Genomic DNA, 25,766 nt, shown 5'->3' with positions numbered 1-25,766 from the left:
ACTAGTGTCCGAGGAAGAAAAGTAAGGGAGAGGCTTTTCACTCTAAGTAGCGCCAGCGAAGGCGAAGAAAGAAGTCGAGGAGGATGACAATTGTGCCATGAGTGCTCATGTGCCACTAGAGAAGAAGTGGGGAGACATCGAGCTGTAGTCAGGAGGACTACAGGCGATGAGGGGCAAAATCCTTGAGGTACCCAACCTCTTGGATTATACCTTGCTACAGGAGCCCCGAAGAGGAGTAGCACGACTGGCAGATGTAGGTAGAGACGGATGCGAAAGAAGCGACAGAGAGTGCTACAGTGCAAGAGTCCCCAAGCAGCGTGAGGCTAGTAGGCTGCAATAGTGCGAGAGGCACAGGAGTGTTACAACGGTGCAGGATGGCACAGAGGGGTTTGCAGTGGTGCAAGATGCAAGGAGTTGTTGCAGCAGCGCAAAGGTCAATAGAGGGAGCAATTGTTAGCGGCAGAGAGAGCTTCAACATCGGGAGTGCTTCTATCCTGACAGGGATGTCAGAAGTTGGGTGGATCAGTTACTTACTTCTCAGTAACTGAGTTGCAATGCAGTAGCAATTTGCAGTAGCACGATGCAGCATGATGAGAGGGGGTTGCAATGCAGATGCAGTGCTAGGACGATGGACCAGCAGCAGCATGGAGGCAGAGGGAGTTGTCGTATGGATGCAGCATTGGCAGTGGTAGGGCCATGGGCAACAGCACAGGATGCAGCAGTGCAAAGGATGTTGGGCGAGGAGGCCTAGAATAAGCACAGGTATCGGTGTCAGATAATCAGAGTGATGCTCAATAAGGAGTATTACTAGAGCACAATCCTCGCTAAGAGAGAGTGTTGATTTGGGGTAGCATCGGATGTGCTTTAGCCATCAAAATTGGTGGAGAGGCTAAAGCGCATGAGATCTCCAAGGCCCAGAAATGGTTTGGACAGATTGTAGCCGGTTTGGGAGATATTAAAATAATTAATATTTTTAATGGAGTTCCTAAGTCTAAACTTAGGAAACATAAAATATTAATGGGTATTAATATAAAACTGGGTTAGAAGGTTCCAAAAATCATGGATCAATCCAAATCTAATATTAGCCGTTGATTAAAGATTTAATCTCGATCGTTGAAGGACCAACGAGAAAAGTATAAGAAGAGGCTAGAGGGTCAATTGGAGGACACGCCAGAGTGATCATTCATTTATTTTGCTAGAGCGGGGTTGCTAAGCAAAAGTGAATCAGTGATCAACAGCGAGGGGCAGTGAGTACTAGGCAGAGAGGCAAAGACAGTGCCAAGAGACCAGCGCAGAAGCAGAGAGCGAGAACAACAAACAGAGCAGGCCACGCAGAGCCCAACAGAGACAGCGCAGAGCCCAGCAAAGACAGCGCAGAGCCCAGAGGGACTGCGTCATCCATGCAGAAGGCCAGAGGAAGTGACGCAGAGGGTCCCAGAGGCTGTGCAGTGCCTCAGAGGGCTGACGCAGAGGGTCCTGTGGCTGACGCAGTGCAGCAAAAGGCTGACGCAGAGGCCAGAAGGGCCAACGCTGAGCTTCAAACTCGCCGGAGAGGTTTTCGTGGGACAGGTTTCTGAATACCTGTTTCCAAATAAAGAGGTATTGTTGTCGTGTATTTTTTCTCTGTCGGGTGAGTCGGTTAGGCACCCAGTTATACTCAAGGAAATATTGCATAATAATAAACCCTCAGAATAGTTGCACCGGCTTTCCCGCATTGGGTTTTTCGGGGACATTTGTCCAAAAATAACGGTGTCACTTGTGTGTTTGTTTTCTTTCAGCTGATGATCTGTAGATGTTGTGATTGTATTGTGTTTATTTCAGTATTTAAATGTTTTAAATAACTTGTTCAGAATTTACAAGTAGAAGAAATAAACCAGCAAAATACAGATTAATTTTCTAACGGATAGACTTAGAAAATTCAACAAAGGATGCAACTCTTGGTAACCTCATTAGAAGCATAAGTAGTACTTATGAGAAGAAGAAAGTCGTCTAGTATAGAGCTCATCATACATCATTCAAGAGGAGCATTTGTTGGATGGGGATGATCAAGATCCTCCATTGGAATCTTCATTGGACGGTTCACCTACTGGAAGAAGCAAGTATCTCGTCGAGAATCCCGCCTTGTATAGGCTTCATGGAATGATGGTATGATGCCATAAGAAGTGAAGCAGGTCAAGGTGATTGAAGGAAGTCTAGATGACCTAAAGGAAGAAAATGAGGTATGAATGTTTGTATTTGATAAAATTGAGTCATGTCATATAGTTGCAGATAGCATGAATAAATGTTTTACCTCATTACACAAGGAAAAATGGAGCTCATTTGTGCTAGAGTTTCACTGTGTGGGTATGCGGGAATAGGATCGGATGCCAAGATCAGCCCCGTGGAGGTCTCACATGGCAACCAAGGATCCGAGGCACTTGGCCTCTGGTGGGCTCACTACTCTGGTTGGGCGTATGCTAAACAGCCAAATAGGCGAGGACAACCTGGCTTCTGGATCGCAAGGTACACAGAACTTACAGAAGGAGATCATGGCCCTGCGGTGGATTCCACCCTCGGGGCTACCAAAGAGAAATCGCTCTGTCACAAGTGAATCATCATCCAACTCAAGCCTGTTGAAGATGCCATACATCCTTAATGGATTGTTTGAATAGGGTTTCTTTGACAAATCTTCTGTGGCTGGGTTTGGAGACTTTGAGGAAGGCGGAGGCAACAGAGTTATCAGTGGACATAGCCGACGTGATTCACCGATTTTGCTCCCCAGGACCCCTCAACTGTCACAAAATCGATTTTACTGCCGAGATCTCAATCAGACAAACTTCATTATGCCCAAATATGCAGAGATACTTGCATATCGACACTGTTGTGAAGGTTGGACGTTTGCAACAAACAAACCAGCACAAAGTCACAGAGTTGGATAGGAGAATACCAGATCTAGGTACACAAGGCACAGAACTAATAGGCTCTAAAGTCAATAAGGACAAATGCCCTTTGATCCAAGATTTCGGCACCATTTTTCACTCTCCTAAGCCAGATCTGGATCATGCGCAGAGAGTTGGCTCAAATGGGGTGGCCCCTATTTCAATCCGCTCCAACAATCGCTCCAAACGGAGCTCTGCGCCAAATGGGACATCTGAAGCAAAACAGACTCTCAACAACAAGATGGACATAGGCTCCCGGCATCTGGTAAATCCATTTCACTTTCAAATCTTTCTAAAACCCCTGTTGGGAAATCTTTATTACTTTGGGTGAATATAACAGACAGAGTGATGCAACTGAAGCATAATATCACACAAAATATTAAATACCCGGCTTATATGCAAAACCTAATCCATGGGGGCAGATCATTACAGGATAACCAGTTCTTGACAGATTATAACATCCTATCAGCATCCTCCATAACCCTCAACCTGCGACTAAGAGGTGGTGCTGCAGCCTCCAGTAAATTGAAAAGTGCAGGAGGAGGTTTTGGGAGCAGTACATCTAAAAGCACAGAATCAAAACAGAAGCATATTAATGGAGGACTCTCCTTCAAGAACATCCTACAGGGGAAAAACGCAGCTACAAAACCAACAAAACAAGTAGGTACTACTCCTAGTCCATACATAGTGGAGCAATTGAACTACATTCCAAAAAAGCCTAACTTTTCTCTTCATATGTATTCTAGGTTGTTTTTTGTATGTACTAATTATCATTAGTCATGGACTTGATGATGCAATGCTTCTTAGTAGATACAACATGTAATTTTATTTTCATTAATAAAATTACGACTTTTTCCCTGGAAAAAAAATGCTCTACCTCATGAGCATGATCAAAAGAAAAGGATCTCCTCCTTTGGAAGGATGCATGAAGGCATGGATCACATATTAACTAAGAAGAAAACACAATAAGTCCTTATATAGAATATGAGGTGGTTGAGAAAAACAAAGGAACTATGGATGGAAGTTCCTAAGACGCAATATGTGAAGAAAGTAAGGAGAGATCGTGAAAGATGCAAGACTGCAAGTATGGTCACATAGAAAAGGAAATCAACATCTAATGAACTAGAAGAATTGACCGTGACATCTCCAAGGAAAAGTATGAAGACTCTCATGCAGTCTGGAAAAGGAGACCCTTGACATTGTATATCTTGGAGATGTATCAATATGTGTGCAAGATGTTGATACAAACAAGGAGATGTCATGATGAAAAACCATTTTTTATTTTTGAACAATATCTAGATGGACTAATATAGGGCTACCAAAGAAAGGTGTATTTGTCACCAACAACTGATACTCATGTGGAAGGATGGAAGATCCCGAAGGAAACATGATGTGAAGAAGGTAGCAAGGTATGAAGGAAGGCCAGATATCAACTAATGGATCACTTTCCAATGAAAGGAAGGATGACATGACTGACATGATCCATAAATGAAAGTGATGGATGGTTTGTGCATATGAAGAAGTCCCAAAGACGAAGGATGCATAACATAGAAGAGTAAATTCATGACATCGAAAAAAGGAGCCCTTCAAGCAGTTGATTGTCCCATGATCTCCACCTAGAGAGTTGCTTGAAGCAAGTCCCTGGTTAAGAGGAAGCTTGGTCAAGTCCCTGGTTAAGAGGGTGCTTGGTCAAGTCCCTAGTTAAGAGGGACCTTGGGTACATTCCTTTTATAGGAATGGATGAATTCCTTCATTGGAATGGGTATATCCTCCCTAGTTGAGAGGGAGAGGTAGACACATCATTCTTGTCTTCACCTGGGAAGAAAGAATGGAGGATTGGGTAAGCATCTGGCATCCGATACTTTTTTACGATGTGGTAGGGCATCCAAGATAATAGTAGTCGTAGAGGACTGATATTCCTTGAGGACTGGAAATCCAAGATAAGAATAGTATTGGTGGAACATACTCTGAGAGAACCCAAGTGGGGTATGTTCCAAAAGAGACAATGATGAGGGTGTCTATAAATCATTGATCTCGCCAGCATTGTGCTCTGATCTTGTGTAGAGATAGAGTTGTTAGTCAAGGCCTTGCTATGTGACAATGTTGGATGATATGATGCTATACAGATGGGTTACCACACTGACTCTACTTATGAGAATTCTTCAGATTGATAATGTCCAAGTACCATGAACGGATTATGAATACCTCCCTAGTTAAGAGGGAGTGTTGAAATATGTAACTAGGTTCGGTCTTCATAATGACGTGTAATAATGATTTTATGTATTTAATGTAATGAGAAAAATAAATTTATTATTATTAATCTTGAGGCATGGATTTCATGCTCAAGGAAAATTTATTTTTAGGTCAAGCTCCCATTGTGAGCTCTTAGTATTGGTCATTGAGTCATTGTCATGTATTGAAGACCTATTTGGGTGTGTTACATATTGTAAAAGAGAATTTATTTGAGTCATTATAAGAGTCAAAAGACCCTCCAAGACCTTGTCACATGTGCACAATCAAGTCGGTCCTCAAAAGTAGCAAGTTGATTTATCAAAATGACAAGCCGGCCTATAGAAGATGACAAGTCAGCTTATTTGCATGGAGAGATCACTATATAAAGGAGTACTCAGCCTCACTTGGAGAGACACACATCAAGCATCCGAAAAGGAGAAGGAAGTGCGAGGAAAGGGAAGAAAGGAGCCTCTCATCTAGCGAAGGGAAAGAGAAGAAGATCAAAGTATTTTGGCATTATTTTTGGGTCATCTTCCTCACATGTGTGACTGCAGCTAGGGTTTCTGCAGTTAGGTATTGCAGACCTCAAGGAAACTGAGATCTAGTCCAAGTAAAGGGTATATTTGCTAGCCAAGATCACAAGAAGAAGTATTCAAGACAAGCGAAGGAGAGAAGCCACTCAAATCTGCCCCAATCAGCTCACACGTGTGGGATCTTTGTAATTGCAGGTAGGTCAAAAATTACAGGTCTGTGAAAAGAGGCTGAAATTCCAGAGAAGCCGAATTGAAAGGTACAAAAGTTGGTTTGACTAGCGTTGACTTGAAGTAGAAGAAGAGTTATTCAAGAAAGCCTTGTGACTTAGTCTTGGAGAGGTGCTTAGGTCAAGGGTCTTGGTCTTGGAATTCATCAATTGAAGATTCTATAAAAAGAAGAATTCGGTAGGTTTTCCTCTCAAGATTGGAGAGGTTTTGGCCCTGGCTGATTGCCTACATCTTGTGTCCTTTGTCTCATGATTATTTATGAATTGTTAGTTGTTTGATGATAGAGAACATTAATATAATCAAGTGAAACAAAGAAGCTAATAAAGTTAAGTAAAATTGCATCACAAGCAGTTATCATTGAATAAGAAATCACCTACCCTCACTGCCCTAGATTTCTCAACACATTTAACCCCTTGTGGGGGCTAGAACCAGAACCATCATACATGAAAAAGGTGTATCACTCTTCAGATGAACAAGTATACTAAGATAACACCATAATGAGGTCGTGTTATGTAAAAAACTATTTAGTGTAATTAAATGAAAGGGCACGATCAGAAGATCATGCCCTTTCCCGAAAAGGTACCCATAGCGATATGTAAACCAAGGACCTTCATTGTAAAAGGCATCATTCAAGTATTAGTAATATATATAAATATGTGTTTCTGTAAAAACTGAGCTTTTACGTTCCAGGTTGCATTATGCATAACACCAAATCTGTATCAAGAGGGTGATCCATCAACCAAAGGCATGCAAATGTAAGAGAATCACCAACCATAAGCCATCAAGCATGATCACGCAAGAAGAAGTGATTCCTCCCCAACCCAAAACACCAACTTAACCAAGAATTATTGTCTCCAAGCAAAGAAAGATAGTGTGTACCCCAAATCCATGAAAAAGCTCTAAGGTAGCAACAAAATCCATCAATGTGATTGAAAATCACAATATGTAACCTCATACAATATGAAGTGTAAGAGGGCTAACCTACAATAGTACATTCATGAGAACAGAAAATAAATGACAGGCTGGCCAAGCATCTAAACAGAGATTGACAGATGGGATTCACAATCACTTTGGCTTAAATAGTTGCTTTAGTTTTTCTCCCATTGCCAAAAATGGCAACGTATAGAATTATCTGCAAGGTCATGTCTGTTATAAAATCAATCCAGGAAACTAACCTTCTAAGAGATCAACTTACACATACAACAACTAAAAGATGACATGGTGAGGAAGATGTACAGCTCCTGACTGTCAACTCTTCAAGCTACTGGTCTGTATAGAATGGGCTACACTTCAACAACAAATTATGAGCCTTTGATATCCAAGAAATATCTTAACAATCTGAGTTTCCATAAAATGGAAAATACGGTTGAGGAGTTTCTCAAGAGAAAATGGAAATTGGCCACAACATCTGCTTTAGAAATGTTTCCATTTATTAAAATGACAAAAAAGTGTCCTTTCTCAATGGTATAAAACTCGCATAATATTAAATGTCACACATAATGGTCTATTATCCCTTTCGAGTCATTATTCATAAAGTTATGCCTTCATTGTATAGGGTAAACCAAAATGACTTTGCCTCCTATAACATTCTAGGGCAACTCAGTTGCCAATGTCTTTGCCAAACTAATGTCATCTTCTCATAATTACATTGTTTTTTCTAGCAGTTAAGCCCTTTCCGCTTGGCTGGAGAGGCAATAAAACTCCACGCGTGATCTAATTTAGTAATTAATACACAAGACTACCTTTGGATAAGACACATAACTGAGGGGTACTGAATGCATCAAAAACCACCCAGGGCTTGGAACTGGCCTCAACAGCCTTGTTTCAAAGACCATGTTGTTAGCACAGGAAGCAAAACTGCTGGGTTTAGAAGAAAGGTCATCACTGCCACAGTACTCCAACATGCTGCTATACCACAGTCCAACAGACCTATGATATTTGAATTATTAACTTGTGGCTTATACATCAAATTTGGGTGACCAAGAGGCCTCTCTCTGACATCCAAGATGTCAAACTTTGCTCAATTTAATTGACTGATCCTACTTCATTTTCAATCATAGAAACTTATAGATGAGAAAACGTACCTGCACAACTATTCCCCCTTCAGAGCCACCTTCTTCTTTAATGATGTTGAATATTTTCTCAAATGCACCCTCAAACACAACAATTTTTTGTATCTCCTGTAAAGTAAGCAATGAAAGATGTAAAACTTTACTGCAAAATATTAGACATGGCCCTTGGCTATAATCCCTACATATACCAGCATCCTCCAAAACTGAAAAGACGCTGACAAAAAAAGGTAGCGTCATATTTTCAAATGTTGATAACTTACATACCTCAGCTTCACGAGTTAGGTATGTCAGAAGTAACAAGGCTTCATTCCTTATAACCTATTTAAAAACATCTCAAATTATCTCCTGGAAACGTAATGCAAAACTGAAAAGTAACCAATAAAAGGATAAAATGTGTTCTACAAAAACAATGAAACACTTTTACAAATTAGATATGGAAACAAAAAAGAAAATCCCAAGACTTTTCTATATATATATATATATATATATATATATACAGAAGTGAATTGCTACCACTGCCCAAGTGTGTGTGTGTATGTATATATATAACAGAAGTGAATAGCTCCCAATGCCCAAGTGGTATCAAAATTTGACCTCTGAACTCATTTTGCCAGGAATGTGTTTCATTATTAGCAGGCCATGAAATCATATTAAAAAGTTCTAGACCAGTATCCATAAATGCTTTTGCCAAAACAAAGCAAAAATATTTTCGGAACAAGCCAATATACATTAAGCCTGGAATCAAGGATTTGACATGCTTTCCAAGAAGCCAGATCCTGCCATTGCATACCACCAGATTTTTGGTACGCCAATAATTCCAAAAGCCTCAAAAAGATGTTGTCTAGCCCATTAAGCATACAAGGCAGAATATATTTATCCATAGTAATGATGCTCTCAAGAGTCAAAAAATATTTTAATAGGGTGATGAAATCAAAAGGAGTTAAGAGCAAAGTCACTTGTGAAGATATTCTTATATTCTTCCCTATCAATATATGTCATACGGATAACACCACCTATTTCAGTGAAAGATTATCAGGTGTTCACCAATTTGTGTCCATTATGCATGTTAAAACACTATTAACTATGGTGAATATGAAAGATAGAATTTATGTAAATAAACGACAGCCTCTAGTATTATCCATTTGCTCTGAGACATCAGATTATGAAGGTAATGCTGGACATAGGAGAAGGGTATTTACAATTGCACTCTGAATTGAAGGATTATGAAGAAAATATGAAATATTCACTTTAGAGCCAAGCACAACACATTTATCACTAGGTCTTGTTTTAGTGATAGCTATTGACATCTTCAGTCAACTAAATTTTCTTGTAAAAAACTATGTATGCAGTACAACGTTCTCCCTGTTACCTTGCCTTTTTTATTGCTATTACCTAGACTAACACTATGTTATATATATATATATATATATATATATATATATATATATATATATAATGTAAATATAAATAATAATAACAATCATCATAATGATTAATTAGTGATTAGTGATCAGTATAGCAGAGGCATGTCTCTAAGGAGGAAGGGGCACTTGCCTAGGTATATCACTGGGCCCTCATTTCTAACCATATTATCATTCTCGTTCATATATATATATAGATCATGAATGAACATCTTCATATTCCAAGTGTTTTGAAGTATTTAACTAGTGAGTACAAACTCTGTTCATTACATTGGTCTCAGAGCGTAAACGGACTTTGTTTGTTACACACAATTTATGCTTAAATTGTGATAGTTTATTGTTGGAATTTCTAAGTTTAACCCATTAGAAATTCTTCCTGTACTATCTAATTTATTTCTTCCTACTTGTTCAATTACTTAACAAGTTATTTACCATGTAAATACTGAAAATAAATACAAGTACAATATCAATACATACAAATTATCAATTGAAAGTAAACAAGCACACAAGTGACACCGTTGTTTTTTGACTAATGTCCCCGGAAAAACCCAATGCGGGGAAACCGGTGCAGCTATTCGAGAGTTTTATTATTATGCAGTTTTCAGAATACAATCTGGGTTCCAGAAACGGCTCACCCAATAGAGAATGCCCTCAGCAATAATACCTCTCAGTGGGAGACAGATATTCCGGCTAAATCATCGGATGAACGATCCCACAGCAACAATACAGCTTCTATTGCTCTGCGTCACTCTGATAGGGACTGCGTCACCCTATCCAACTCTCCAACTCCCAGTCTGTCCCACGAAAAATCTCCCAACGCTGCCTCTAGGCCCTGCGTCAACCTCTCTGGCCCAACCTCAACCTCTTTGGGCTCTGCGTCAGCCTCTAGAGCCTCTGCGTCTCACACACTGGCACTCTCTAGCTTTGCACAACTCCTGGCTGCCTCTGTGTGGCCTCTAGCTGGCTCTGCATCAACCTCTCCCGGCTTCTGCGTTGATCCTCCCGGTACTAACTCTGTCTCTCTGCTATGTATTCACTGCCCCTCAACTGCAACTCAGATCACTCACTCAATTTCCTCAGCAAACCCTGCCCTAGAAAATCGAGTTCTTAATCTCTCTTGGTGTGTCCTCCAACTGACCCTCAAGCCTCCTCTTATACTTTTCTTGTTGGTCCATCAACGGCTGAGATTAAATCTCTAATCAATGGCTAAGATTAGATTGGCTTGATCCATGACTTTTGGACCATTCTAACTCAGTTTTATATTAATACCCATTAATATTTTATTTTTCCTAAGTTTAGACTTAGGAACTCTATTAAAAATATTAATTATTTTAATATCTCCCAAACAGGTTAGATTCTGCCCAAACCATTTCTGAATCTTGGAGATCTTATGTGCTTTAGCCTCTCCACCAATTTTCGTCGATAGAGCACATCCGATGCTATCACAAATCAACATTTATTTGATGGATATCTTCCACTCAAGTGACAAATCCCAGTTTAAATAATATGATGTCGGCATAGTGCATGCAAACTTGAGGAGACTGTAGCATTCACATGTACTTTAGAAATCAACAAACTTATTGATAATATATAAAGAATTACCAGTGTGTTTCCTCAATTGCATTGCAATTCTTTCTACTAGAAGCCCAGACAATTATAAGAATAACAAGAATAAATGTAAGACTGCTCAGCTTCAATCAAAGAATTTGGGTAGCTATATGCTATACCTTGACAACTTATATTTAGGACAAATCAAAATCAACAGTTACAAGCTTACTTGGTCACAACCAAACTAGTCTTTGTATTTCATAAATGACTGATTGTTTTGATTTGTATTTGTATTTGTTCATATGTCAACAATAATGTGAACAAGTGAAACATTTACAAAATTTAGTCATCATTCGACAAAAATTGTTTACAATATCACAGCTTAAACAAATAAATCTCGTTACTTTGCATAACTAGCTTTAAACCTAATCATTTGGATTTGGAGATATGCTCCTCTCTAGCGTACTTACTAATGATAGTGATCTAGGCAGAATGGTAATATATAGCTTTATTACCAGGAAATGTTATGAACATAAATATATAAGTAATAACTATTAAAATTGGCAACTAGGGCAAAACTTCATATGGGTCATCTTATTCATGGCTGATAATATTTTTATTAGATTCCTCTCATCGAGAGGTGTAGGATTGATATAAAGATCATCCAATTCCGATAAGTATTCATGGAGATATGAATTTATTTTGATTATGGAATTATTATCAAGCAGACCTACAACTCATGTAGGCTCAGAAGCCCAACAGTCGCATCTGTTCAAACACCAACGTTGTGTATAAATACAGGAGGACTTTTCCTCATTTGGACTCACTCATCTCTCTCTCTCTCTCTACTGCGCAGAAAAGAGTCTCTTCTCTACTGCGTAGAAAAGGGTCTCTCCCTCACACATGTAAAGAAGGAAGCTGCTGAAACTGAAGCTGCAACTACAGAAGTAAAGATTGACCTACGTGAACTAAAAGATCTCCTCATCTGAATTGCGTTGTAGGTTCATCTGAACCTCCTCTGAAAGCCACAACTTTTGGTGGTGGAATCAAATCAATCCGACAGACGGTTTGCAAGATATCGATTGCCCTAGTTTGAAGGACGCTGCTGAAACTGAAGCCGCAACTACAGAAGTAAAAATTGACCTGCGTGGACTAGAAAATTTCCTCATCTAAACCTCCTCTGGAAGCCGCAACTTTTGGTGGTGGAATCAAGCCAATCTGACGGTCGGTTTGTGAGATATCGTCTGCCCTAGTTTGATGATAAAGCCACTAATGCTGATGCTGCGAATCTAGGATTTGTTACTGCTGATATGAATCAGATTTATTGTACTATTTCTCTCTGCTGAATTATTGAAGATAAAAGAAGATTTGATCAAAGGGTTTCCCCACACATTGTGGGGTTTGTCCCTGGCTAGCCACCACATTTTGTGTCTCTTGTCTTGGCTTGTTTTCTGTCGATCGTTTAATGTTCTATCTACACTTTACTTTATGTACATGTGATTGCTAATCTATGGAATATAATAAGAAAAAGAAGTAAATTGTTATAAGCATAGAGCATACCATAGCTTAACAATAACTAATAATAATTAGTATACTGACGAGACATGTCCTCAAGGACATGACTATTCGTGAAGGGGCCCTCATTTGTAACCAAGATATCACATCTATATTCAACATTTATATATATTAATATGTATCCTATTATATATATTTATGTATTCCAAATATTTTGAATATACTTGTAGGTACGAACTTTGTTCATTACATTGGTGTGTCTGTGTGTGTACTAAGTTGGTATATGTTATAAAGAAAAAATGTAAAAAAAAAAAAATTATAATCAAAAGGTGATTTAAAATTATAAAAAGTATATTGCTAGACATATTTAAAATAATAATAATAATTAAAAGAGAAAAGCCCGCGGGGCGTAGAGAAGACGATGAGAGGGTGTTCTATAAGGCACTCAGTGGTGGAAAGGTCACCAATTCAAAACTCCATGGGAAAAAATCCAGCCATGCTAAGCGCTAGTGTGGCCCAGGCCAGGTATGATCCCCAAGTGATTTTGACAGCTTAGATGCCCTAGGTTGTGGCTACTGAAGCCACAGGTTCGGCATGTCAGTCAACTCAGAACTCAAATAACCTAGCAAACAAAACAAAAAATAGAAAAAAAAAAACAAAAAAACGGTGAAAAAAGTTTGAAGATTGAGTGTCATATTCAAAAATGAAGGAAGACTGTCTTATGAGGTGGCATGATCTTATGTTATGGATTTGTTAATTTGGCAGCTCAAGGATGAATTCCTCCTTTGGACAGCCTTCCCCATCCAGAGAAGACCCTCTTTTCCCTTGGAAGAATTTAATTTGGTCAAGGAAAAATATATTTTTAATGTGAAAACCCATATATGCACAAAAGTTCAAGTCGGCCTAAAGGACAAATTGGGTGTCCAAAGTCACATATAAATACAAGTCAAGTCAATCTCATTTGGATACACATCTTCTTCTCTTGGAGGTTCATAGAAGTCTGAAATCGCAGGTCTTCTTTGACACGTGCAAGTAGGAGAAAGAGAATTTCAGAAGGGCTGAAGTTTGTCTTTGACCAGCATTGACTTTTTGGTGTTTGAGCATACTGTTGAGTCTTGAAAATGTCATTCATTTCCATTAAATTTTCACTATTATGTCCATTATATCACCTCCATTTCACCTCCATTTCACTACTATGTCACCACATTCATCCCACTTTCATTATCATTGGGCCACATTTATGTTTTTCCAATCTTTATTAATTCTAAGCCTTTTAAGTGAATTTGTGGTTAAAATTTAGAAAATAATGTGCATATGCTTATACCTAACAAATGGGTTGAGATTGTTGACATGTGTAGGTTGAAAGGAAGCTTCTAGAAGACCCTTATGTGGCACCCCAAGGCCAAATTCGAATTTGAGTGGAAAGAATCATGGGATCATGAGGATATGTGTCACATCTCCTAATTGTATTGTAACTCTAAGAAGACATGTATCTTATCAGTTCCTATTTTGATTAGGACTCTAGAGGTAGAGGGAGAGATTCATGGACTCTCATTAATGAGATGGATTCTCATCTTTTTGTATAAATAGGAGATATTTCTCCTTCATTTGTTAGCTTATTAGTCTTTTAGCTTAGAGCTTAAAGCTTAGAGTTTGGAGTTCTTCCTTGATGGCTTTTGAAAGCTTTGGAGAGCTTTGTTGTACTTTGTAATTTTGAAGAATTTGAATAAAGCTTTGATGTTCTCAACATGGAAGGAGATGTGAAGTAGATGTCATGGAGCATATTAGAATGTAAGGTAGAGTAGATTTCATTTTGTAAATTTTGCTTTGATTTCATTATGTGATTTGATTGCTTTCAAGTTTGATAGATTAGATTTTTCATTCATGCAATTTTAATTCATGCAAGTGTGTTCAACTGGATGATTGTAGGTTAGTAATGCACATAGCTTTTTAATGACTAATGACATGACGGAATCATCTTGTCCTTCTGCTGATTTTTTTTTTTTTGAGTTCTAATTCCAGCATTGTTATTTCAATCAGTTTTGTTTTGCTCATTTACTTTCCAGCAATTTAGATATCATATTGCTTAACTTGTTCATGATTGCTTCCCATAAGGTAGATTGAGCTGAAGGGTAAAGGATCAGAAGAGTTGAAGTAGTGTGATTAGTTTCCTTTATGCAATTTAATTTCTTGCAATTTAGATATCATATTGCTTAACTTGTTCATGATTGCTTCCCATAAGGTAGATTGAGCTGAAGGGTAAAGGATCAGAAGAGTTGAAGTAGTGTGATTAGTTTCCATTATGCAATTTAATTTCTTGCAATTTAGATATCATATTGCTTAACTTGTTCATGATTGCTTCCCATAAGGTAGATTGAGCTGAAGGGTAAAGGATCAGAAGAGTTGAAGTAGTGTGATGAATTAGTTGCTTTGCTTTCAGTCTTTGAGTTGCTTTGAGTTCATTTTTTACTTTCTTTTTCATACAGCAGCAAGGATACTGGGTTTCATAGTCACTAGCTAATTGATTGGTTGTTGCATTCCATTTTGATTGAAGTAGCTGCATATTTACACTTTTGTTCAAGTACTACTTCCACCAATAACATGTTTTGAGATCTTTTGAAGTGCTAAAGTTTTGGAAGTTACCATTAGGGACTTAAGCCTTAGGCCTTATCTTGAAATCTCTATCCATACTTGTCCTTTAAAAGTATTCTTAAGACCTTAGAATAGGATTTCCATTTGCATTAGACACTTTAGGAAACCAACAAAAACAAAACCCCAAAACAAAATAAAATCTATAAAATAACGAAGTAAGAAAAAGGTTAACTAAGAACATATGGTGTACCACACTTCATCAGTTTACGATACCCGGATTGATAATTTATGTAGAGCAATTTAAGACGTCAAATCGACTAGACACATACTTTGACTTGGTTTGACTTCAGTTTTGGATTAGTTCTTAGAGGTTGCATTCTTTGGCACAGAGATCAAGATTTTCTAGGCAATTTGACTTCTGTTGACCACAGGCTTTAACTGCAGTTTGACCGTGGACCTTTCTCTCTACTTTCACCGAGTTTGACTGAGTTATTTGGGGCTATTTTCACTAAAGTTTGACTAGCAAAGAAGGTCGGGTATTTTGAGTGTTGACCAATCTCTTTTGGAGGAGTTTGACCATTGACTTTAAGACTGGTTAGGCATCTTTGACTGTTGTTTACTTTTGACTGTTGTTTACTTTGACAGAATTGCGGACTTTGACTTGTTGACCAGATTTGACTTTTGAAACTCATCTATTGGCTATTGGTTGGTAGATCTCTTGGATGGTCAAAGGATTGACTTGACTCTTTTGTTGATGAATTGAATCATTGTATCTCTCTGTTGAACATTTTATGACAATCTAATAAGAAGAAGAATTTGAAAGGGTTTACCCCCTTGTGGGGTTTTTCCTTGGTCTTTGACCAAATCTTGTCTCTTATTGCTCTTGATTGTCTTCTATTGTACATTGCATTTATTGTTCTATCTACAATTGCTCTTTACTATTGGAAGATTAATTTTGATTGCTAATTGAAGAAAAGAATGGGCCAAAGTGATTGTAATAGCATAGAACAATGGAAAATTAACAGGATTATGTACATTTATAGGGAATATTCAAGGAAAAGATATTAATATCATTATCAATGAGAATCGTGAGGAAAATTAAATTAACATTAATTTGGAAAATCAATTATTAATTCCAACAACAAATATAATTGAGAATAAAGATGTTGTTAAAACTTAATTTTCCATTGTTCTATGTTATTGCTTAGTACAATCACTTAGCCCAATTCTTTCTTCAATAAGTAATCACTTTTAAACAAATTTAATCTTCCAATAACAATGAGCAATTATAGATAGAACAAAAAATCCAAGATGCAATAGAAGACACTCAAGATTAAAGACAAGAGACACAAGATTTGGTCAAAGACCAAGGGAAAGCCCCACAAGGAGGAAAACCCTTTCAAATTCTTCTTCTATTAGATTGTCATCAGATGTTCAGCAAAGAGATACAATATTCCAATCATCCAATAAGTCAAAGGACAATAGCTTTGACCAATCAATTCAACTAACCAATATCCAATAAGAGATGAGCCCAAAAGTCAAATATGATCCAAAGTCAAAGTCTGCAATTTTTTGTCAAAACAATTAACAATAGTCAAAGATGCCCTAACAAGTCAACATTCAGTAATCAAATCAGCTCCAAGGCAGCTCGGTCAACATTCAAAATATCCAGCGTCTTTTGGTAGTCCTCAAGAGAGTCCCAAAAGCAGCTCAATCAAAGGAGAGAGAATATCCGGTCAAACTCAAAATTTCTTGTGGTCAAATTGCAGTCAAGGGTTTGCAGTCAACCCCAATCAAACATTCCAAAAAAATTTGGTTCCTTCACAAAAAAAATCGACCGCCAAAGATCAAAACCTCCAAAGTCAAAGTGAGTCAAAATGCCAAGTCAAAATTGGTCAATGGTTGGTCAAACTATCCAAGAAGGAAAGTCAACAAAGAAAACAAAATTAGTGTGAGCTTGGCTTCCTTGCTTCAAACCTATATGAACCAATCACAAGAGGAGAGAGAAGAAGATATGTGTTGATGTGATGTCCAAATGAGGTTGCCTTAATGTGTATTTATATGCTACTTTGGAGACCCAATTATGACTTTAGGCCAACCTGAACTTTTGTGTACTTGTGGGTTTTCCATTAAAAACAATATTTTTCCTTGACCAAATTAAATTCTTCCAAGGGTTAGTAAGGGTCTTTTTGAAACGAGGGAATTTGTCCCTGATCTACCAAATTAACACTTCCTCTCAACTAGAGAGAAATTTCCAACTACACCATGAATCTCGTCTCAATAGTCTCGTCATTATCATCACTGAACCAAGTCATATCTCATCTCTACTCATTTGTTAAACACTCTCGAATCTAAAGAAGAAGAATCATCACAAGGGAGCTCCGACTACCACCCTATATCCAAGGACAATAGGCTGGATATCACTTACGGAGAGAGGTAAGGATCACAGTATATCCTATTGTTCGTTGATCTTCCCAACTTGACCCTCAAGAGTCAATGGTAGAACACCAGCATCCCACTACTTGAGCAGGATACCCTTTACCATGAATGGCAAGGATCACAAACTATCTCAAGTATGCTCACCCATTAGCCAGATGGGGAGAAACCATCCCAACAAACCCAGCTTGTGGGTAGGATGCCAATTGGGGTATACTTTGTCAAGACTAATGAGTGACAATAGGCAGGGTACGACTTACCATGTTAGGTAAGGATCACAAACTATCCTATTGCTAGACAATAGGCAGGATACGACTTACCATGGAAGGTAACGATCACATAATATCCTATTGTCCAGAATTCCCTCAACCCCAGGAACTTTCCAGCTCAATTCCTCTCCATGTGAGCTCAAACAGGGGGGAACAACATTGCTTAGTGTCCTCGATTAGGCGTGACCTTTACCTAGGAGGGTCACATCCATCAGTGCAAGTTACTCTTTGAAGACCAAGAACTTCCCTTTTGGCAAAGCCTTGGTGAGTATATCTGTTATCCACTCATCATTCAAAATGTGATGAAGCCTCACTGCTCCTCTCTGCACCATATCTTGAATGTAATGAAACCTGATCTCAACATGCTTGGACTTGTCATGGAACACGAGATTCTCTGCTAATCGAAACACACTTTTGTTGTCGTAAAATATCATTGCCGTATCCAGGACCTACTAAAACATTTCTCAAAAGAGCTTTCTCAATCATACTACCTCGCAGATCGCCATGCTAGTAGCAATGTACTCAGCCTCGAGAGTACTAAGGGTAACAGAGTTTTGTTTCCTGCTCATCCAAGATATCATGGCAGATCCCAAGCTAAAGCAGCGCCCTGATGTGCTCTTCCGGTCAATAGCATTTCTGGCCCAGCAAACATTAGTGTACCCATGAAGTCGTACAATACTGGCAATATATCTCAGACCAAGGTTAATTGTCCCATGCAAATATCTTATAGTACATGCTTGGCAGCAACCTAGTGTGCATGAGCTCAATCATGAATTGACTCATAGTGTTCACTACTAAAACATATGTCTAGATGGGTTTTCACTAGGAACATCAATGCCCCAATTAATTGTCGATACTTAGTGGAGTTAGCTAAGTCAGGTCCAACAATATCTCCACATAACTTCTTGAAGTTCATCTCCATTGGCGTGGCCACAACTTGCATTCTACCATTCCAAATTGTTCCAGCAATTTCACAACATATTTTCCTTGTGAAAGGAAAGTCTCATTGGGTCTTTGCCACACCTCTAATCCCAGGAAATAGTGCATCAAACCAGGATCTTTCATTTCAAATTCAGAGGCCAACTCCCTCTTACACTTGAGCATCAAAGGCTCATTACCTGTAGGCTGTCAAGAATAGATCATCAACATATAAAACCAAAACAAGAGGCATACCTTGGACCACTGTCAAGTAGAGGTTCGGGTCAACATTACTTCTCATGAATCCAAACTTTTTCAGGTAACTATCAATACGGACATACCGGGCTCTAGGGCTTGCTTCAAACCATATAGTGCCTTCTTCAACTTGCAAATATGGGTCTTCTTGTCCCTTCAAATCCCTGTGGCTGCTCAACATATACTTCTTCCTATGCCATGAAGAAACACAATCTTTACATCCATCTAGTAAAGAATCTTGTTGTCGCCTAAGATGTACACCTAAGTGCAGGAAAAGTTTCTAACCCCGCAAGGTATAATCTTTAAGGCACAACCCTCAGAGTAGGGGTTGTCACCTATTCCCTACTCACTTCGTTTAAGCTCTCTCCTAGATAAGCTAAGGGGGGTAGTCCCTAAGGATAGTTAGAAAGGGAAAACTTGTTGCAACAACAAGTCTAGGAGACTAAGGGCAAGGCAATTATTTATCTAAGCAACTTGATTAAAATTATTTAGCAAGCTTGATTACTAAAAGAGCAAAGTAAATATTTAACAAGACAATCCCAATAAGATAAATAAGACAATGACTAGATACAATGATAAACTAGTGCCTTATAACAATGCTTAGAAGAGATTCAACACTTGCAAGATATTTCAAGTCACAAGATAAATAATGTTGCAAGACAAGTATTAGTATTGGAAATGACACAATATTAAAAGATGAGCAAAAAATCTACCTTGCAAGAATAAAAGAAACATGTACTTCGCTTTTAAAGAGATGCTCAAATAAATGTAACAATATCAATGGACAATGAGCAAGCAAATTAAAGTAAAGATAGAGTGCTCACAAAATAACAATATGCCAAATTAGACAAAGCCAAATAGGTGGATGCAAACTAAGTAAAGTGGAAAGCAAAATCTATGTTTAGAATGCAAATATTAATGCAAGATTTTCAATGGACTACAATGATAACAATGTTGCTTCAAGGAAAGTAAAATGTCAATAAACTTATAATCACAAAGTAGCTAAATGCTTCAAAGCACAAGGTTACTTGTTAATGACAATGATCAATGAAACAACAAAGACAATGCTGACTTAGAGCAAAACTCAGAATGCTTTTAAGAAGCGCTAGTTAAAGATGTTCTTCACTTAGCTTATATGATGTAAACAAAAACAAATTATGGCAGATGAAATTGCTAACAGGAAATTAAAGAAATTACCACTTAGATCTACAATTGCATCTGAAATAGAGACAAGAAATATACCAAACACTTAGATGCAAATATTGAAGTTAGATCTAGCATGCTAAAGAGATGAGATGCAGGAGCAGCTTAGTGAGTTACAAAACCAAACACAAACTCTCCCTTTTAAACAAGGAGAAACAGGATGCCAAGGGATGAAGATCCCAAGCTCCCCAAGAGAAAGATAATTTTTTATTAATGGGAATTACAAAGGAAAATGGATCTTCACATCAAGGAGTTTAGAATAGAGATAATATCTTTACAAAACCAACAACCTCCTCAAAAGAGAGGCAGATCCACATATAATAGTTGTAATTACTTCAATGATCAGTCCTTACGCATTTAGATCTGGAACAAGGTGACTGCAAAGGAAAGGTTCTTGACTTAGATAAGAGGATGTGATCTTTTCAATGAAGCAGTCCCAAATTAAATATTGTCTCTACTACAAAGACACTTGCCACTAGTAATGTATATTCCTTGTTAAACAAATGTTAGCCTTTGAAGAAATAGTGAACAAGTGGCAACTTTCAAATTTTGAAGGTGACTGATAACTACTCCTGCAAGAATTAATGTTGATCCACCCAAAAAACACTTCAAAACAAGTATATTAATGATGAAGTTTTTAAGTTTACTTAGTTAGAAACCCTCCATGCATTTTATCTGATTTATTCCTACCTACTTGTTATTTTACTTAACAAGTTATTTACAATGTAAATACTGAAAATAAACACTAGTGCATGCTCAACATATTACAGATCAGCAACTAAAGGAAATAGAAACAATCACACCATATGACACCATTATTTTTGGACCAATGTCCCCAGGAAAAAACAATGTGGGAAAATCGATGCAGCTATCTAAGGGTTTTCTTATTAAGCAATATCATAGTACAATCTGGGTGCCGAAACTGGCCTATCCAACAGAGAATTTCCTTGGCAGTAATATCTCTCAGTTTCTGACAAATCTCCTGGCTGAAACCCCAAATAATCCTTCTGGCAGCTACTCAGCTCCAATTTGCCCCAGAAACCTCAGCGTCAACCTCTCTCTGGACTGCCTCAGCCCCTCTTCACCCAGCGCTGGCCCTACGTCACCCTGGATGGGTCTGTGTCAGCCTTAGGAGGCACTACGCCAACCTTCTGGCCCTCTGCATCAGCAATGCTGGCCTCTCTGAGGCTCTGTGCAGCTCCCGACTGCCTCTACGTGGCCCTACGTGAGCCACGGATAGCTCTGCGTCACTCTCCCCGGCTACTGCGCTGCTCTCCCGACACTATCTCTGCCTCTCCGTCTCTCTGTACTCAATGCCCCTCAGCTGCAACTCCCGATCACTAATTCTATCTCTCTTAGCAAACCTCGCTCTAGAGAATAGAATGACTGATCACTCTGGTGTATTCTCCAAGTGACCCTCAAGCCTCCTCTTATACTTTTCCTATTGACATATCAACGGCCGAGATTAAGTCCCTAATCAACTGCTAAGATTAGATCTGGCTTGATCCATGTCTTTTGGACCATTCTAACACAGGTTCATATTAAACATTAATATTTTATTTTCCCTAAGTTTAGACTTAGGGACTCCATAAAAATATTAATTATTTTAATATCTCCTGATCTGTTTAGAATCTGCCCAAACCCTTTCTAGGTATTGGAAATCTCATGTGCCCCAACCTCTCCACCAAATTTCGTGGTTAGAGCACATCCGATGCTACCCCAAATCAACAATTAAGAACCCTTTAACTCACTGCTTTCAAACAGAAAATGGATTGACAATCAAACTTGCTCACTATTTAGAGGACAATAACCTCTGAAAATCTGAAATTTGAAATTAGAAAATGGATGATGACTCCATGCAACAATGACTTGAAGCTTAGTGAAAAGCTTCCTGCAAACAACAAAAGATTAGCCTTCAAATAGAATCACACTAGAAAAAGAAGATACTACTTTCAGCCAACAAGAAAAAGGCTAGGAAAATTTTGGTAAGAATTTTCAGGCCTTAAACACCTAAAATTAATATTGGAAATCCCCAAATAAATCACTTTCAAATCAGAAGGTATGTTGCTTCCTCAAGCTCATGGTAAAGATGAAAAAGGCCTCCAATTATGCTTACTACCAAAGCTTAAGGGAACTTTACTTAGGTTTCAAAGCTTGAAAGCCTTCAAAATCTGTTGCAATGACCAGATATAAGAAAATAAGCGCTTAGGCTCACAGCCTAAGGAAATTAGACCTCTCCAAATAACCTTTCACAGTCCTTCTAGAAAGGATTTTCTTGGGCTTCTGCAAAACACAAATCTTGATGACAAACCCCTACAAAAAAATGCGGGATTTCTTCAAACACTGAATACACACTTGCAAAAAAAAAAAAAAACTTTCTCTGCTCTCGGTCCAGCCAAGGAAGGCTTTACAAATTGCAACTCTGAGCTCAAATTGTGTATTAGTCTTGCTTAATAAACAAGCTTGAAGCCCTGCAATCTTTAATGAGTGAAAGGAAATATTTCAGTGGCTCACGGCCTTCAACAAAATTAAAAAAATGATTTCCAAATGCTCACAGCTAGCCCAGAAATTGGTTGCAAGTTACTTACAGAACTTTAACAAAAAAATTCACAAGTCAAAAAAAGTGATGAAAACCCTGCCTCAAGCAACCAAAAATGCAATATTTATTTTTAAATTTTGGTGGGCTGAAACCCTAAACAGAGATCCGATTTTGTAATGATATGAGGGCTTTTTAGGCAAGCAGACCCCTCTGAAAATTTTCGTTGGTCAAGTAAGGTTCAAATCTGTTGAGAAACCCTGCAAAAAATTGTCGAATAGTTTCTGCAGCACAAATGAGAGTGAGATCTGAAAACAAAAAGGCTCTGCTTCTAGGGTAATTTTCCACAAAACTCAAGTTTAAACCCTCAAAAATAATTTCGAATTTTTCTATAGTATAAACGTTTAAAAAAAAAATAGAAAAAACCCTTCTTCCAACCCTTGGGGCTTAAAGAAAACACGCCCAGAAAAGAACCGAAATATGTGCAGCTTACTTTGAGAAAATTACCTAGAGCCCTCAAATAAATTTTATACGGATGGATCAAGGGTTTGAAAGACTGAAAAGAAAAAGGCTTGCATCCTCCTCACTAAAAAAAACTATCCAAGGTAAATCAGAAATAGAAGAAAATCCCCAGAGAATTTATATCAGGAATTTTGTGCCTCAAATCCCTCAAGAAATTTGCATTCTCTGCAAAGAATCATGGGATAGAGCCTATGTTAGATGGTTTGGGTTCGAATTCGAGTTCAGAAACAATCAAGTTCGATTCGAATTCGAATTTTCCGATGAGGTTCGCATGAGGTTCGAAATTAAGTTCGACTATATATATATGACATAAAATAATAAAAAATCAAAATCAATCAATAAAACTATATGAGTAGCAGTGAGCACCCACAAGCCACAAATCACGACCACTATTAACTTCACGCTTCAGGTGGCGGAGACAAGCAGCGTCTAAAAATTGAATTTAGGAAATCGCAAAGAATACAACACACAGCGACAGCACTAAGCACAATAGAGCGAGTACAATCAAACTGAAATTGGCTTGTGAAAATCTATCGACAACCATGGTAAATATTAAATAAAGCCAAACCAGTGTCCACCGCGGGAAACTAATTGGTGGGAAGCAGAACAAGAGAAAACCATGTGTTGCCCATGGTTTTTCTCATAAACCTTAAAACAACTAACAAAAACAGCTCGAAATCTAACCTCGAACCCAAAACAAAAATTATAAATTATAAAATTGGGCTTCAGGTTCGTCTTTAGGTTTGCCTTCAGATTCGAATTCATTGAGGTTCGACTATCAGGTTTGAATTCGTTGAGGTTCGACTATCAAGTTTGTCGAACCTGAACGAATTTAAAATTTTTTTTGGGTTCGCTGAATTTCGAACCTCAAGGTTCAAATTCAGCGAACCCTGTGACATAGGATAGAGCTAGGGTTTAACCCTAGCCTTCCTGTGGCCCAAAAAGAACAATGCTTAAACTCAGATTTGAGCCTCCCAGGCCTTGCGGCCCTAGGAGAGGAGCTCTTAAACCCTTATTCTTTCCTTTCTTGGACCTGCAAGAGACACAAGAAAAAACAAAAAAACAACACGAAATACATGTACAAATGAATTATGGATTGCTGAGTTTATAAAGAAATTCATTCACAAATATTTACAAAGTTTGCCATAGTGCTAACTTTTTAAATAGCATGCTTTTCAATTAACGCTCAATAGAAATGAGATTTAATAATTTTATTTTTGCCTTTTTTTCTTCCCTTTTTTGTTTTTGTTACTTTATTTATTTATTTATTTATTTTATTTATATTATTTTTTTTATGAAGTTTGAAATATTTACAAATACTAAAGTAAAATATCTACAAATATTATATTTACAAAAAATTAAAACAAAAATAATTCAAATATCATTTACAAACATTTATAATGTAACTAGCTCTTTAAATAGCAGATTTATTCTATTGAGCACAATAATTTTAAAAGAGATAAATGAGATAAATAAAGTTTTCCTCTAGCTAAGGTCTAGAAACCCTACAACAAATTCGTCAAATAAATCTTTCAAGTGAAATAAAATGGACTCTCCTACTGAATCACTCAAGAGTTGGTTAACTTAAGCAAAAGCATCCCCTTACGCTTGAGATCTGTTTCAACTTAATATTCTCTACACACCTCCAAGATATTTTGTTAGCTTCAGCTGAGACATGAAAAATATAATGGAAGAAAATTTTAGCAACTTAAACAAAAGCACACTATCCACTTCCAATCCTAAAATATTTTCAAGATCTAATTACCAGCGTAAGATAACTATACACTAGTAGTTCTATGTAAGCAAATGAAGTAACAAATAAAATTATGAGTAGGAAATTAAGCTCAAGAATTCATTACCATATCCATAAGATAAAAGCCACAATTTTTCACCCCAAAGACTTCTGTATTATTATTGCAAAATAGAGAAAGATTCAAGACCAAAAGCCAGCGAACAACGTTGAGAGATGATACAATGAGGACCATATGCTTCCTTATATAGAAAAAATGAGAGCTCTAGAGGCTTCCAAGTGAATAACGGCTAGTTCCATGAAGGTGCACCATTAAATGCTTGATCCATGTCAAAATGATCTCCACCATTGATTGCTTGAGAAAAAATTCGAATTCCTTGATGTTGACCTTTTCTTGGTCCCAAAAATATTTTTTTTCTGACATTTTCTCCTCGAAAAACCCCCATTCTCTTAACCAACTTGGACCATAAATTCGATTTTCATTAAAAAATCGATTTTTTTGGGAATTAATTCATTTTTTCTAGGCCAAAAATATTTTCTTGAATTTTTTCTTGCTTGATTTGTGGAGATTCCCTTCTTGAAAAGTGCACATTCACTTTTTTAATATTTTTCACTTGGAGAGAATTTATTTTTCTCTCATTTTTATTTTCTGACCAAATTCCAGCTAATTATTTAACCACTTTTTTGCCGGAAAACCAAAAATAAAAATCAATTAATTTTCTGGCTTAGAATTTTAATTTATTTTGGCTAAAAAAATTAATTGATTGATACTAAAGGGTATTAATAATTTATTCCACCCTTAAATATTTAGGCCATGG

At 37.6% G+C, this 25,766-nt stretch overlaps 1 protein-coding gene across 2 annotated transcripts in view; it reads right to left on the bottom strand.

Annotated features, from left to right (window-relative positions):
* Window positions 1-25,766, bottom strand: part of GC6 (golgin Putative 6) — a 398,621-nt gene that overhangs the window by 249,171 nt on the left and 123,684 nt on the right. For both annotated transcript variants that reach the window (XM_089423919.1, XM_089423920.1), the window contains exons 8-9: window positions 8,248-8,301; window positions 7,996-8,091 (exon numbers count right to left, since the gene is read on the bottom strand). In XM_089423919.1, the coding sequence (XP_089280045.1) occupies window positions 7,996-8,091; window positions 8,248-8,301 (150 nt within the window). The remainder of the gene's footprint in view (window positions 1-7,995; window positions 8,092-8,247; window positions 8,302-25,766) is intronic.

This window comes from Pinus tabuliformis, chromosome 4_2 (genome assembly GCF_031772625.1).
Source record: "Pinus tabuliformis cultivar Carrire ecotype Pingquan chromosome 4_2, CPIR1, whole genome shotgun sequence".
NCBI classification, from domain to species: domain Eukaryota; kingdom Viridiplantae; phylum Streptophyta; class Pinopsida; order Pinales; family Pinaceae; genus Pinus; species Pinus tabuliformis.
This window is presented reverse-complemented; position numbering and strand designations above follow the sequence as displayed.